A 16,524-nucleotide genomic window follows, 5' to 3' on the forward strand; every position below is an offset into this window, starting at 1 on the left:
GGGAACCGGACCATTTGTCCAACAGGTCCCGCTAAACACTCAGGCCTGCAACCTACCCACTGAATGGCCTCGTAGGCCGCAACCATCTTTTTCAGCAACTGAAGGTATTGACGGATTGACACCGTTGCAGGTCTGCCAGACTCTGAATTCTCAGAGCTTACCTTTTTTTTTTTTGGAAGCAAATAAACTCTCCTCAGTACTGCATCTAATAATAATACCCAAGCCGATCACCGTGTCGTTGGGACCAACAGGGATTCTGGCAAGTCCTGTTGTTGAAGAACTGTCAAGGAGAAAACAACGTTTTGCACCATATAGCTTCTTGATCTCTCCGTAATTCGGAGAGCGATCCAGTACAGAATAATTATGACTCCTTACTATCGAAGGAAACCCATCATACCGCCATCACCCTGGTGAAATGGTAACAACAATCCTGAATCGCAAACCTCAGGTAAGCCTAATGCGGAAGAAACCGTAATCAGACCTCCTTACGCCACTTTCAGAGTGGAGAACCCTGCCATGAGAGATTCCCTCATGAAGTTTAAGTAGGAATATTGGGATTTGTCTGACCGAGCCGTCCGGCCTCGGGAGCACGAAAAAGCTTCTTCTCTTTTTTTTTTTTTATGACCGGAACAGCAGGACAATGACCTGATCCTGACACAACTCTTGTATTGCGTCACATACTACCTCCCTGTCATGAGGAGGATCGGTAAGGTCGATTTGAAAAAATCGGTGAGGGGAACGTCTGGAACTCCCGTATGTCCCCCTAGGGACTCTATCCTTAACTCACTGGGGAATGTCCTTTCCAGGACTGACTGAAGAGTTTTAGACGTGGTCCCACCGGTGTGGGCCCCTGCAAGATAGACCCAACGTCCCGCGGTGGACGTGGCAGAAAACAATGGATGATTTCTGCTCCTGTGAACCTGAAAAGGCAGCTGAACTCTTACCTTTTTTACCTTCCTTTACCTGCAAAGAAAGGGGAATCCTTATCTATTCGATCGAAATGACTGCATCCTACAACAGTGCGTCACCAAGGCAAGAAGGTAGACTTACCCGTGGCACCTGCCAAGAGCATATTAACAAGGCCATCACCACACCAGGCTTCACCTTCATGGGGAAGAGACTCCACTTCTTTTCGGAGTCAGCATTTGCATCCCTTTGGTGAATCCACAAAGCCCTCCTAGCCGAGACCGCCATGGAAGTGGCCCGCGCATCCAAGAGTCCCATCCCTTGTAGTCACACGGCAGTATGTTGCAATGTTCTAGATATGTCCCAACTTAAGGAGTATCACATCTCTCCTCAGGGTAATTATATCGGATGACAAAGTAACCGACCATTTCTGAATACAAGCACTCCCCCCTGCGCATGTAATGCAAGTATAATCAAAGCATATAATTAAAATATCACTTAACTTCCTGTAAACGATCCTTTGTGACAGGGCCCCGTGCAGAACAGGGGTTGACTCTCACTTTATTCTATCCACGGCGGGAAAAGAATAAACACTCGGACTCCTCGTGATGATTTGAAACCATCTTGTCACGGCTGACCTAGAGTTATTCAACAGAGCGACCAGCACATGAGAAGGAAAAGTTTACTTCAGCATCCATTATAAATTTTTTGTATAAATATACACATTTAAATACACATATACACACATATATCTATATATACATATCTCATATATATATATATTTTTGTCAGGAACAGCAGGGTCCCTAGCGACATTAATACGTTCTTAATGTGTATGAAACGTACTGAATGCCGATGTTGTGGATCTAATCAGGAAACATTATGGTCGACATAAGACATAGTATTCGTGTCGATAACAGGGAGTAGTAACTGGGCAAAATAACATTTTTGCGACCCCGAGGGGTCTGAGGGAAATATATATATTATTAATATTACGCCCCCTCAAATATTACTACGTCTGTGCTCGAGTCACAGATCAATGCAACCGTACCATACATATACATATATATATACAGGTATAGCTTTTTGAAATGCATCAGATTATCATGTTAATTTATACCCAGTCAGATTAGTTGGTGCTGACAGGGTCACCCGCACACGCCTGTGTCTCCCATATAGTTTTTTCTTCTGGAAAAGCATACAACTACTGACATGCTGACACTTAATTTCATGAATCAAGTACCATCAGGAGTCGGCGGTGCCGACAGAGGGATTCCCATAGCCGTTTCTGGCAGAGCACTCAGACATGCCGACACACGTGTACTAAATACCCACCGACATTACGCTGACTATAAAGGGTAGATCCCAGTATCTGTCAGGGAAAACACAGAAAACGTTTACCAGCTCATTATATATAGTGCTTTATTTTTTTACATATATTGCACTAAACAACTGTGCCAAACCCCCCCCCCCCCCCCCCCCCCCGGTTTTACACTGTGAGCTGTTCATCAGTGCTTTTGCAGGGCCAGCGTCTCTGTGAGGAGAAAATGGCGCTGGATAGAGCTGTGAGGGCTATGCCACGCCCCCTTATCAGCGCGCTTCAGTCCCGCTACTTTTTCACATTTTTATACTGGCGGGGGTCTGTATACAGTGCCTATGCACTGTATACCTCTTTGCCAGGCTAATATATGAGGTATATTGCTGCCCAGGGCGCCCCCCCTGCGCCCTGCACCCTTGTAGTGCTGCTTGTGTGTGGGAGCAATGGCGCGCAGCGCGACCGCTGCGCAGTACCTCAGAGACACTGAAGTCTTCTGCCGTCACTGAAGTCTTCTGTTCTTCTTTTACTCACCCGGCTTCTTTCTTCTGGCTCTGTGAGGGGGCCACGGCGCGGCTCCGGGAACGCGCAGCTAGGCGTACCAAGAGATCAGACCCTCTGGAGCTAATGGTGTCCAGTAGCCTAAGAAGCAGAGCCTTTAAACTCACAGAAGTAGGTCTGCTTCTCTCCCCTCAGTCCCACGATGCAGGGAGCCTGTTGCCAGCAGTGTTCCCTGAAAATAATAAACCTAACATAAAGTCTTTTCCGAGAAACTCAGTAGAGCTCCTCAGTGTGTGACCAGTCTCTCTGGGCACAGAATCTAACTGGAGTCTGGAGGAGGGGCATAGAGGGAGGAGCCAGTTCACACCCATTCAAAATCTTAAAGTGCCCATGTCTCATGTCTTTACCCCATGGTCCTTTTGGAGTCCCCAACATCCTCTAGGACGTATGAGAAACCTACATTAAAGAGTTTAAAATATTGCTTACCGGTTTTCCATCTAGAGTGCACAGTCTCTTGACAACACCGGAATCAAGCTTTATAGCATCTGTGATGTCTGTCAGAACTTGGTCAAAAGAGTGCGCAGTCTTTTTATTTAAGAGGATGCGAACAGCCTTCCGTGGCTTCACTCCGCTCCGGATGACTGTTACTAGCTTGGGTTTAATGAAATCCTTGCTCTCCTTCATCTCATTCTTCAATGTAGTTAGCGACGAAAGAGAGCGACCAGATCCAGTCCTTACATTCACAGACCAGTTTGGACTTGTGTTTCTGTTGTAGTCTACTTTGCGATAAGACTCATTTGAGGCACAAACATAACTTTCACCTGAAACGAAAACAAAAGCAAGTTGATCAAAATGATTACTTCACATGATCCATGGTAAAGCTGGTTGTAACAGAGCCTAAACGAAACATATGGCAGGACGATTTAGCTGTGGTGAGGCTATGGGGTATATGCAATTGCGGTCGAATTCGCGGCAATTTTCGCCGTTTTTTAATTCGACTCAATTCGACAGGTGAATCCCGGAAGGTGGCTTCCGGAATTCACCATATTCAATGAAAAACGGATTCGCCAGAGTCGCGGGCGAAAATCGGCCGATTTGGCGGATTTTGCCGCGATTTTAAAAAACGGTAAAAAAACGTGAAAAACCCGAAAAAAAAATGGCGTGGGGTCCCCCCTCCAAAGCATAACCAGCCTCGGGCTCATCGAGCTGGTCCTGGTTCTAAAAATGCAGGGGAAAAATTGGCCAGGGATCCCCCGTATTTTTAAAACCAGCACCGGGCTCTGCGCCTGGTGCTGGTGCCAAAAATACGGGGGACAAAAAGAGTAGGGGTCCCCCGTATTTTTAACACCAGCATCGGGCTCCACTAGCTGGACAGATAATGCCACAGCCGGGGGTCACTTTTATGCCGTGCCCTGCGGCCGTGGCATTAAATATCCAACTAGTCACCCCTGGCCGGGGTACCCTGGGGGAGTGGGGACCCCTTCAATCAAGGGGTCCCCCCCCCCCAGCCACCCAAGGGCCAGGGGTGAAGCCCGAGGCTGTCCCCCCCCATCCAATGGGCTGCGGATGGGGGGGCTGATAGCCTTTTGTGATAATAAAAAGATATTGTTTTTTCCAGCAGTACTACAAGTCCCAGCAAGCCTCCCCCGCAAGCTGGTACTTGGAGAACCACAAGTACCAGCATGCGGGAGAAAAACGGGTCCGCTGGTACCTGTAGTACTACTGGGAAAAAAATACCCAAATAAAAACAGGACACACACACACCTTGATAGTAAAACTTTATTACACACTACCGACACACACATACTTACCTATGTTGACACGCCGACTGCCACGGTCTCCGACGATCCGAGGGTACCTGTGAAAAAATTATACTCACCTTCCAGCGTCCAGAGATAAATCCACGTCCAGAGAGTAAAATCCACGTACTTGTTTAAAAAAAAAAACACGCAAAAACCCGCTCCATACCGGACTAGAAAGGGGTCCAATGTTTTCACATCAGACCCCTTTCTCCCGAATGCCGGGACATCACGTGACTCCTGTCACTGACGTCCCTTCAGCCAATCAGGAAGCGCTACTTCCGTGGCGCTCATCTGATTGGCTGTGCGCTGTCTGTACTGTGACAGCACATCGCAAAGCCGCTCCATTACTTTCAATGGTGGGAACTTTGCGGGTAGCGGTGGGGTCACCCGCCGGTCAGCCGCTGACCGGCGGGTGACCTTACCGCTAGCCGCTAAGTTCCCACCATTGAAAGTAATGGAGCGGCTTTGCGATGTGCTGTCACAGTACAGACAGCGCACAGCCAATCAGGTGAGCGCAACGAAGTTGCGCTTCCTGATTGGCTTAGAGACCTTTCTGTGACAGCTGTCACTGACAGGTCTCATTCGTGGAAAGGTGTCCCATGTGTCAGCATGGGACCCCTTTCAGTCCGGCATGGAGCGGGTGTTCGGTTTGTTTTTTTGCCAAGTACGTGGATTTATCTCTGGACCATGGCTGAGGTGAGTATATTGATCTTTTCTTTTCAGGTATCCGTGGATTCTACATGGAGAAGAGGACCGATGTCGGCGTGTGAACATAGGTAAGTATGTGTGTGTCGACGTATGAAATAAAGTTTTACTGTCGACGGTGTGTGTGTCCTGTTTTTATTTGGGTATTTTTTTCCCAGTAGTACTACAGGTACCAGCGGGCCCGTTTTTCTCCCGCATGCTGGTACTTGTGGTTCTCCAAGAACCAGCTTGCGGGGGAGGCTGGCTGGGACTTGTAGTACTACTGGAAAAAACAATATCTTTTTATTATCTCAAAAGGCTATCAGCCCCCCCATCCGCAGCCCATTGGATGGGGGGGGACAGCCTCGGGCTTCACCCCTGGCCCTTGGGTGGCTGGGGGGGGGGACCCCTTGATTGAAGGGGTCCCCACTCCCCCAGGGTACCCCGGCCAGGGGTGACTAGTTGGATATTTAATGCCACGGCCGCAGGGCACGGCATAAAAGTGACCCCCGGCTGTGGCATTATCTGTCCAGCTAGTGGAGCCCGATGCTGGTGTTAAAAATACGGGGGACCCCTACTCTTTTTGTCCCCCGTATTTTTGGCACCAGCACCAGGCGCAGAGCCCGGTGCTGGTTTTAAAAATACGGGGGATCCCCTGTCAATTTTTTCCCCGCATTTTTAGAACCAGGACCAGCTCGAAGAGCCCGAGGCTGGTTATGCTTTGGAGGGGGGACCCCACGCCATTTTTTTTTATGATTTCACCGTTCCAGCATAAAAAAAAAAAATATATTTTAAAAAATATATAAATAATATTTGTGCCTCCAAAAAAAAAAAAAAAAAAGTACCTAATCCCTTCTAATATAAATAGATCTGCTATTCCCCCAAAAAAAACCACAAAAGAAAACATGTTTAAAAATTTTTAATTTGTTTTCACCCTCCAAAGTGTGGCGGATTGAAAATGACGAATTTGCTGTCTAAAAGCACTGCTGTCGAATTTCCAAACTTGAATTGAATATGCTTTGGTCGAATTGCAGCACTTGTATCATTGCAGAAAAGTCGAATTTGCAAAAAGTCGAATTTCAAAAAGTCGAATTTTGAAAGTCCGTTTTTTGGTCGGAAAGCACTGAATTGCATAGGCGATTTTTTTTTTGGGTCGAAAATGACCCGAAATTCGACAATTTCGGGAATTCGACCGCAATTGCATATACCCCTATGCCTCTTTAATGATAGGCAAATACATGTATAGTACTTCCCATTGGGTAGCGAGAAGGCATTTTTTTGTTGTGTGCTGCATCTTTTATAGACAAATGACAACAGAAGTTCACACCAGAATGCAAAAGAAAGCTTTATACCCAATGAGAATTCCTTTTACTAGATCTCATGGCAAATGTATATAGAATCCTCTGGAAAATGTAAGTAGAAATAGCTAACTTCTTATTGTGTCTATTGTCAGATTCAGGAACGTTGCTAGCTTTCACAAGAGAACTTAGATCAGCCCGAAAGCATCAGATTAACATTTGTTCTTACCAGTCATGGGCTTGATTCAATTCAACGCATCTGAATAGCATCGGGAAGGAGGTCTTGGGGCTATTCAATTATCCCCTTCGCGCCCTGCCGGTTACCACACCCTTAAACCAAGTGTTTAGCCTCGGTAACCAGCATCCTCTGACATAAGTACCTGCCGCAACGCTGCTTGCATCGCACTAAAGGCAGAAAGCTGAATTGTGCCACTAGTTTAGTCGGGTTTCTGCCTGCATAACTGAACAGCTCCGAGACCTCCTTCCTGACGCTATTCATAATGCATGCCCATAAATAGAGAGTTTGAGGAGAATCTTTGTCGCTTATGTTTTTGCAATAATTGTCAGGGGTTGTTAGTAATACTAGTTTACCAGTATAAGTATTATTCTATAATAACAGTGGTATAATAACAGAAAGTTAGAATCTTCAAAACATTACAAAAGTTGTGCAAACAATGTAAAGTGTGTGTGACATCTGAGCTAAGAAAAGCTCTACAGCAACAGCCTTTACCTGACCAGATAGTGCTGAACAGGGATATAATTTACTAAGGATTGATCATGACAATTGGTCTGCCTAGTAGCATTACTGTTTTTAATGCTCCTAACTTTGAGGGTGAGTCAGAGCTGATCGTAGATGTGCTACAATCATATTCTCTGACATGTGGGGGGACACCCAGCACAGGGCTAGTCCGCCCGGCATGTCAGGCCCTACCCCACTGCACAGGTGCGAAAGCATCGCACGGCTGTGCTGGCTGGCGGCTTCCCCTCTATGTTCTGAGTAACTGCGGCTGCGTGAGGTGTCACGCAGCCGCCACGGCCCGCCCCAGCAACAGTCCGGACACGCCTGCGTTGTCTAGACCCCCCAACGGCGCTCTAATGCCGTTGGCATGCACCCTCCCACTCTGCTTTCGCATCTCACTGGGCGTGCGTACCCCCCAAAAGGCTTCAGAGTGCGATCGGTGCTGTTGCAGGGATCACCTCTGAATTAGACCCTTTATCCAATTACATGCTCAAGCTCAATAAAACCAAACATATTTGCCGATATCAACATGACATGGTGATGTGCCGCCGAGGTGCCCGACGGCCGATACAGCCGACGGGCGACCCGGCGGCAAGGAGGAGGTGACGGGGGAGTGAAGTTTCTTCACTCCCCCCTTCACCCAGCTCCATAGCAGTGCAACCTAATATGGACGAGATTGGCCATATATTGGCTTGCATGTTTAAACGAGCCGGCACCAATGATGAACGAGCGCGGGGCCACGCATCATTTATCGTTGGTGCCTATTCACTGAAAGATATGAGCGATATCTCATTCCTTAATGAACGGGATCGTTCATATCTTTCAGTAGTATTGGCCAGTGTTTAGGGACTATACGTGAAGATCCCTTTTTAATAGAAAATACAGATTTTCTTGGGAAAATTAGAACACACGCAAGCTCTCTTATGTGGAATACAGTTCATCATTTAGGGCAGGGATGGGGAACCTTCGGCCCTCCAGCTGTTGTTGAACTACACATACCAGCATGCCTTGCTACAGTTTTGCTATTTGGCCATGCTAAAACAGTTGCAGGGCATGCTGGGATGTGTAGTTCAACAACAGCTGGAGGGCCGAAGGTTCCCCATCCCTGATTTAGTGCATTATAGGGACAAACTTAGCCACGTATTGTGTATCTTTAGCAACACAGTAGGGATCTAGTAAAATACACCTATTTATAAACACACAAACCTGTGTAAAATAATACTGGACGGCAGTTACTATCAATAATGTAAACACCACATTAGTATAAAAGATCAGTCCAATTACTAAGGTCATGGATTAGCGCAGAGTATAACTGTAAAGAATAAAATAAAAATAGAAGACATGCTGTAATAATAAACAAAAATAAAATCTCAACAGACAGAATCATTTAGATTACTGGTAGCATTTTTATAAAACTCGCTTCAGTTCCTTAATAGAAAAACATTGGGAAGAGTCAAAAGATTGTGTTACAGCTAATGTGAAGGCATTTTCAGAAGATACAGTGAAAGCTGAACAGATAGGTTCTGTGTAAGGTGCTGTACTGCCCATAAACTATATAAAGATAAGATAAAGGGCGAGATGCATCATCGCTTGGAGAGTGATAAAATGGAGAGTGATAAATGACCAGCCAATGAGCTCCTAACTGTCATTTTTCAAACAGGGCCTGTGACATGGCAGTTAGAAGTTGATTGGCTGGTGCTTGTTCTCTATCCATTTTATCACTCTCCAAGCGATGATGCATCTAGCCCAAAGTGTCATGCAAAACAGTTTTAAAAAATGAAAATAACGTCAAAACTGTCCAAGAAAGATTCATGCTGCTGAAAATACAATTCCTCTCAAAATTATTTCCAGGTACCTGACAAGGGGTCTAATTCAGACCTCGTCACTGCAGCGGCAGCGTTACCAGGCTGAAGGCAAGTGCTGTGTGCACACGCGAAGAAGCCGCACGGTGCATGTGCACACAGTGAAATTCAGCGACATCTCACTTGTGCGATCTATCAGGCAGAGGCGGACGCGGGACGGTTGGGGGCGTGTCGGAGGCATTGGGAAGGCGTTGTGGCAGCATTGGGGGGGGCATGGTCTGGACAATGGAGGCGTGCCCGGACCGTTGCTGGGGCGGGTCGCGCCCAAAAACATTGTGGGTGGGGCGTGGCCTGGAGGCTGACTGAATAGGCTGCACTACATCTGAGCTCCCAGGGATCTGGGACTAAAAAGTGCCATAAAAGCCTTCAGCTACACAAATCGTTATCTAACAAGAGCAGTTCTAAGCTATACCCTGGTGGTGCAAGCGGGGAGTCAGCGCTGCGGAGTCGGGGAGCCGGTTTTCTGGCTCCTGCGGACTGCGGCCTACTCCTTGCCCCGAAGCAGGGGCCTCAATTTTCGGATCATCCCCGGACGTGTGGGCCTCCGCCCCGAGAACACGCGCTGAGCCCTCCAAGAACCCTCCTAACGCTGCTACAGCGGTACCCATTATAGGACACTACTCCCCACCCGACAGACTTACCCCGGGACCGAGGATTGCTGGATCTCGGGCGCCGGAGCGCGGACGGCAGCCATCTTGGCTGCAGAGGAGGGGAGGTTGCACGGCGGTGAGCGGCGGGCGGCCCCCGGGGGGACGCGGCTGGCGGCCTTGAGTCAGAGGGAGGACCGCGGCGGACACCGCTGAGAGGCCCCTCCACGACAGCCGCTTGAGGGAGGCACAGACGGACCGAAGAATTACCCGCGGGGACGCGTGATCGGCTCCGACAGGTACAGTCTCCCCAGACCTCCCGCGCTGACTTGCACCCCCTGGCGAGTGCCCGCCGCGCCCAGCGCCCGGGGAGGCTGGAGAGGTGTCCCCGGGCGCTGTGTGGGTGTTGAGGCCTCCGCTCCGTCCCGGGTCCGGGACCTCGAGTTTGGGGCCTACCCGGGAGCGAGCTCCGGGACCAGAACGCGGCCGCGCCGGGTCCCCTGGCGGCTCCCCTGCACAAGCAAGCAGCCTCACTCTAAGCCCCTCTCTTACCCCGGACCATTGGGGACGGCGGCGGGGATCAGACTCCCACTCCCTGCCCTCCAGAGCCGCGGCTGCGGCCTCCTCCCGACGGCACCCACTCCGGCGGCGGCCATCTTGCTGCACCCGGCCCGCCGGTTACCTGCACACCCCTGCCCCTACGAGCCAGCCCTGCCCCCTCCGAGACCCCCTCTAACAAAAATACTACCTTAGCAGGGGGAGAGAGGGATCTGCTGCCGCTTCTGAAGCCCCCGGGAGTTGAGGCCTACATCAGCACCAGGAGCCGGGGCCTAAAGTAGCTGCATACACCCGCTGCGGAGCCCTGCCGGTGTGGAGGCTTGTTGGAGCCACCTATCTCCCCCCCGCGGCTGTGGATAGCCTGGTTACCTCTCTGTGCCCCCTCTCTGTGCCCCCCCTTCATTCATCACAGCTTATTCCGGACCCTGCCGGTGGACTCCCCTCCCGCTACTAGCTGCAGACCTCCCTCACCGCTGAGTGGTGCTGCCCCGGTCACTGGCTGGTCCGTGCCCGGAGCACGCCTCCGCGATTCCTGGTCGGTGGAGACCCTACGTGAGTCCCCCTCTCAACCCCGGATATCTACCCTCCGGGCCCTCCACGGGTCACCCCCATGGACCGGACACAGATAACTACAATATAATGCACCCGTAATGCTCTCGGCCTGCCTTCCCCGGTCCTGAGTCTCACCGCTGGAGCGCCGCCCCCAGCATCTCCCCTGCTGTCTATCCCCCCCTCCCTACTCCCACGATGACCAGAGGTAATAAAAAATCCCAGGGGTCCGATCTTACACCATTCCTAACCAAAAAAAACACCCCGGCCATGAACAAGTCTGATACTCCCGGGCCCTCCCAGGCCCCTTCCGAATCGGAAGCTGAGGAAGACGATCATACACCCCTTACCCGCAGAGACTTCCTCTCCCTCCTTAAGGAGATGCGGGATATCAAATCCTCAGTCCAAGCTCTACACTCCCTCAAATCAGATATCGCTGACATCGGCTCCAGAACTGACCAACTCGAAAGAAGGGTCGAGGAGGTGGTAACGTTCCAGCAAACGGTTGAAACCGACCTTCACCAAATCCGCCAAGATGTCGCCCACCTTAAGGAGGACCATGAAGATCAAGACAACAGAGCAAGGAGAAATAATTTGCGGATCCGGGGTATCCCCGAGGAGGTCGAGCCTACTCACCTTGAGCTCTACCTCAAACGTCTCTTTGCACACCTATCGCCTGACACCCCTGAGGAACATCTCCTCCTGGACCGGGCCCACAGGGCCCTGCGGCCCCGCTCCCAGGACTCCTCCCAGCCCAGAGATGTCATCCTCCGACTACATTACTTCACGGCAAAGGAAGCCGTCATGAGGGAGGCCCGACGATTAGGATCTGTGACTTTCCAAAACACCCCGCTTCAAATTTTTCAGGACTTATCCCCGCTCACTCTAGCTAAACGTAGGGACTTTAAACCCATTACCTCCCTACTCTCCCGCCACAACGTGAAGTACCGCTGGGGTTTCCCTTTCCGGATCCTCGTATGGCACCAAGGGAAACTTCTCACAGCCAAAGATCAATCAGAGGCCCAAACGCTCCTCTCAAGGCTGGGCATCTCCACCCCTGACCAAGATGCTCACCCGCCGCGCTTCCCGCCGCGGTCACAACGGGACACACCCCAATCTCCGCGCTCAGAATGGATCACGGTCCCATCTTCCGCGACCTCCCAAGCTCCACCTCCAGTTACCTGAGAACTTTCATCCCTCTACACAACCGCTTTTCACACAAAAATGGGGCGACCACCCCTGGTCGCACTCTCCCAATAGAAATCTTACGCTATTTCAGGTTCTCCGTAATCTGATCTCTTGTTTCCTCAGTTGTTGTTTTACAAATGCTTTATTGTTGCCCCCTGTTGAAACGTTTCAATGCTGCGAATCTTAATGCCTAACTGCCTAAAATTACAAATGTCTCTGTCCTGAAGTGATTCCATGCTATCCTCTGAGTTAAGTCCTTCCATCCTTCCCCCCCCCCCCCCCCCTTCTCCTCTTCTTAGCCCCATGGGGCTGGCGCTCCAGCTGTCTTCTCTTCCTGTCTTCTCTCTAGCTTTCTCCCTCAGACTCCCCCCGGGGGAGGCTTGCCTACGATTATTTCCCGAGCGGCTCGTGATCCACGAACTGGGCCCCATGCCGCGCCCCCACAGGGCCACGCGCCCTACCGCTGACCTAGGTGCTCACCCGACGCCTAGTACTCCCTCCCATTGTCAGCTCTACCGGTCCTGGCCTCCAATGCCAGATGACCAACTACCTTCCCACCCCTTCCGGTCTCCTCTCCCCCCCCTCCCTACGTGGACCATACTCTTTCCCACCTCATATACCTCCAACCTATCTCCCCCCCCCCCTTCCTACATCTCTAAACATTTCCGCTCTTTTTAATCTGCCTACTTCGCTGTTGTTTCCCCATGGGTCTCCGGGTTCTTTCTCATAATGTGAAGGGTCTGAATAGCCCTCAAAAGAGAGGTAAACTGTTTGCCTCCCTTAAACACCACAGAGGCGACCTGATCTTCCTACAGGAAACTCACTTTCTACACGACTCACATCCTACCCTCCATTGCAAACCATTCCCTATCTCCTTTCACGCCTGCGATCACTCAGCCAAAAAACGTGGAGTAGCGATCCTATTTGCCCGTCACCTCACCTTCGAACTCTTAGACTCCCATACCGACAAAGACGGTCGTTTCCTAGTCCTGGTGGGGAAACTTAATAATAAATTATGCACCCTAGTCAACGTCTACGCCCCCAACCAACGACAGGAACGATTCTTCACAAGGCTGGATACTCTCCTCACACGAGTCCAAAGAGGCGACCTCATACTTGCAGGGGACTTTAACTCCGTCCTCAACCCACAGCTAGATCGTTCTACCGCCTCCCCTGCCCCTTCCCCGTCGGACTCCCTCCGCTCTAGATCCCTCCTCCGTCTCATGCGCTCTCAACTCCTCTATGACTCTTGGAGGATAAAAGATCCCTCTGCCCGCGATTACACCTTCTACTCCGCCCCACATAACTCCTACTCCCGAATTGATATGATCCTGCTCAGCCATGATCTGGCCCTGAATCTCCAGGATGCCCATATTCACCCACTAATTTGGTCCGACCACGCCCCCATATCCTGCGACCTGACAGGCCTGGTTTCTCGCCCTCGCCCCATGACATGGCGTCTCAACGATTCCCTCCTACACAACCCTGAGATAAACTCTCACCTCCAAAACATGATCTCTGATTACTTCGCCTTAAATGACCATCCCGACATTTCTAGGTCCACCCTCTGGCTGGCACACAAGGCGGTCCTCCGGGGGCACCTCATTAGCCTTGCCTCAAAAGCCAAAAAGCAAACCCTCTCCCAATACAATAGACTCTCCATTAAACTCCACGCACTCGAGACCCTACACAAAGCGTCTTCCGACCCGAAGGTCTTGTCCGAACTTCGCACCATTAAGGCGGAACTTGACCTCCTTCTCACTACACGGGTGGCCAAGCGTCTTAAGTGGCTTCGCCAGACCTTTTATGAGAAGGGCGACAAGGCGGACAAGATTCTGGCGGCACGACTCCGCTCTACGAGAGCCACAACCAACATTGTCACTATCAGGAACTCTCTCAACCAACTTGTTCAAGACCCCATAGCCATTAGAGCCGCTTTTCAATCCTACTATACTGATTTATACAACTCCCGCCTCCCCCACCGGGTGCCCCCTCCCAACCCCACGCTGACCTCATTTCCCACTTTCTCTCTGCTTCCAAACTACCCAGACTACCCCAGGACGCATTGGACTCCCTCAACAGGGAGATCACGGTAGAAGAGATCGCCCAGACTATCCTCATGCAAAAAACTGGCAAATCCCCGGGCCCGGACGGGTTTACGGCTCTATACTACAAAAAATTCTCTGCCCTTCTCTCCCCACACCTGCACTCTCTCTTTAATGGGGTTGTCCAGGGCGACCTCTTTCCCCCTGAGATGCTAGAGGCCAGAATAGTGGTGATTCCCAAAGAAGGCAAAGATCCCCTTAACTGCGCCAGCTACCGCCCCATATCCCTCCTGAACCTAGACCTTAAAATTTTTGCCAAGATCCTGGCCACCCGTCTTAACCCATACCTCCCTTCCCTAGTTCACTACGATCAAGTAGGATTTATCCCGGGCCGCCAGGCAAGGGACAACACCAGGCGTGCTATTGACCTCATACATATCTCGAATTCCAGGAAAGCCCCCACTATCATACTCTCCTTAGACGCCGAAAAAGCATTTGACCGAATCTCCTGGGATTTCTTGAGACCCGCCCTAGAGGCCTATGGCCTATCTGGCGGCTTTCTCACAAGCATCCTAGCATTATACTCCACTCCCACTGCCACCGTCCTTATCAATGGTATCCCATCCGCCCCACTTAGTATTGCCAACGGCACACGTCAGGGCTGCCCTCTCTCCCCTCTAATATTTGCCCTCATTATAGAACCACTTGCTTCTCAAATTAGAGCACACCCGGACATACACGGTATACAGGTGGGCCCCACAAATCCCAAAATTTCTCTCTTTGCAGACGACATCCTACTCTCCCTGTCCCAACCCCTCATCTCACTCCCAAATCTATTCTCGCTACTACAAGCCTACAGTCTTATATCAGGATATAAAATCAACTATTCCAAATCTGAGGCCATGATGCTTCATACCCCCCAGCATGAGGCCGAGTCCCTCCGTACCAACTTCAATTTTAAATGGCAACCCACGAAGATCAAATACTTAGGGATATACCTAACCCCTCGATACGACTGCCTCTTCCGAGAAAACTTTCCACCCCTCCTTACCAAAACACTAGCTGACTTGACCTCTTGGAATAGTCTTTTCATCTCGTGGCTGGGCAGGATCATAGCGGTTAAAATGACCATTCTCCCCAAATGGCTCTATCTTTTCCAGACCCTTCCCGTGACAGTCCCGACCACCTTCCTCCGCACTATTCAACGAGCCCTCACACGCTTTATTTGGAACCACAGACCTCCCCGCATAGCCGCCAATACTCTGAAAAGACCAACCTTCGCGGGTGGTAGAGGCCTTCCCGACGTCAAACTATACTACCTTGCTTCCCACCTATCCCACATTGTCACCTCATACGCTCCTCCAGGATCGGTGTCCTGGCTGGACATCGAAGCAGCCTTCATGGGCATTCCAGACCTGTCCCCCCTATGGGGCCTCTCCCCCACCTCTCGATCCCCAGCCTCTAAGCATCTCCCTACCATCAAATTCAATCTCAAAACTTGGGACGCTCTCTCTTTGAACTGGGGTCTCACTACCATACCCTCACCCTTGACCCCCATCTGGCAAAACCCCAAGTTTTCCTCCGGACTCTCTGTTACGAGATCCCGAATGTGGACAACACTGGGCCTTAAATTTCCAACGGACTTTGCCGATCGAGGCCAATGGTTGTCCCTGCCCGACCTCCAGCGGAAAACTCCCTCACAACCACTTAACCCCTTCCAATACCTACAAATACGCCATTTTCTGGCCTCCTTCCCCTCTTCCGCCTTACTCCGCGCCCTTACTCCCTTTGAATCCCTATGCGTCAACTCCCATTCCTCCAAAGGTATAATCTCCCAACTCTACTCTCTCCTACTAGACTCCTCCCTCCCTTCTTCCCGGCCCCATGAACTCGCGTGGGAACAAGACCTCGGACCTCCTCCAGAAACAGAGGACTGGGAGGATATGAGGCTGGGGATCGCTAAAAGCTCCATTGCCACTGCCTTTAAGGAAACGGCCTACAAAATCTACTACCGCTGGTACTACACCCCCGACCGACTTAACAAAATTTTCCCATCCTCCTCCCCGTCCTGTTGGAGAAACTGCGGAGCTAGAGGCACTATGCTCCACATATGGTGGACCTGCCCAGTAATTGTGCCCTTCTGGGACTTGGTCTACTCCCTCCTTAACTCACTTCTAGACCCTCCTGTCCGGAAAGACCCCTGGACCTCCCTGCTATGTTATCCCCCCCCACTCCTCAATAAATTCTCCCAAAAGCTAACCTCACATATCTTAGCAGCAGCAAAATCATTGATTGCCCTCAACTGGAAGAACCCCTCCCCACCTTCCCTACTCTCCCTTAAAGCTAAAATTTGGCACATCGCCTCAATGGAAAAGATCACATACTATCTCCACGACCGGGGCCACGTCTTCGAGCAGGTTTGGGCTCCTTGGCTCGCCGCCGAACGCAGAAACTAGCCTCCCCTCCTTTAGAACACCCCCCTCCCCCCCA

At 50.7% G+C, this 16,524-nt stretch overlaps 1 protein-coding gene across 4 annotated transcripts in view; it reads right to left on the reverse strand.

The window, feature by feature from the left end:
• Nucleotides 1-16,524, reverse strand: part of DCLK2 (doublecortin like kinase 2) — a 235,802-nt gene that overhangs the window by 192,823 nt on the left and 26,455 nt on the right. For all 4 annotated transcript variants that reach the window (XR_010177472.1, XM_063920574.1, XM_063920575.1 and 1 more), the window contains one exon: nt 3,209-3,543. Coding sequence is in view for 3 of the 4 variants with exons in the window: in XM_063920574.1 (XP_063776644.1) it covers nt 3,209-3,543 (335 nt within the window). In the remaining variant the exon portion in view is untranslated. The remainder of the gene's footprint in view (nt 1-3,208; nt 3,544-16,524) is intronic.

Source organism: Pseudophryne corroboree, chromosome 1, assembly GCF_028390025.1.
Source record: "Pseudophryne corroboree isolate aPseCor3 chromosome 1, aPseCor3.hap2, whole genome shotgun sequence".
In the NCBI taxonomy this organism is placed as follows: Eukaryota; Metazoa; Chordata; class Amphibia; order Anura; family Myobatrachidae; genus Pseudophryne; species Pseudophryne corroboree.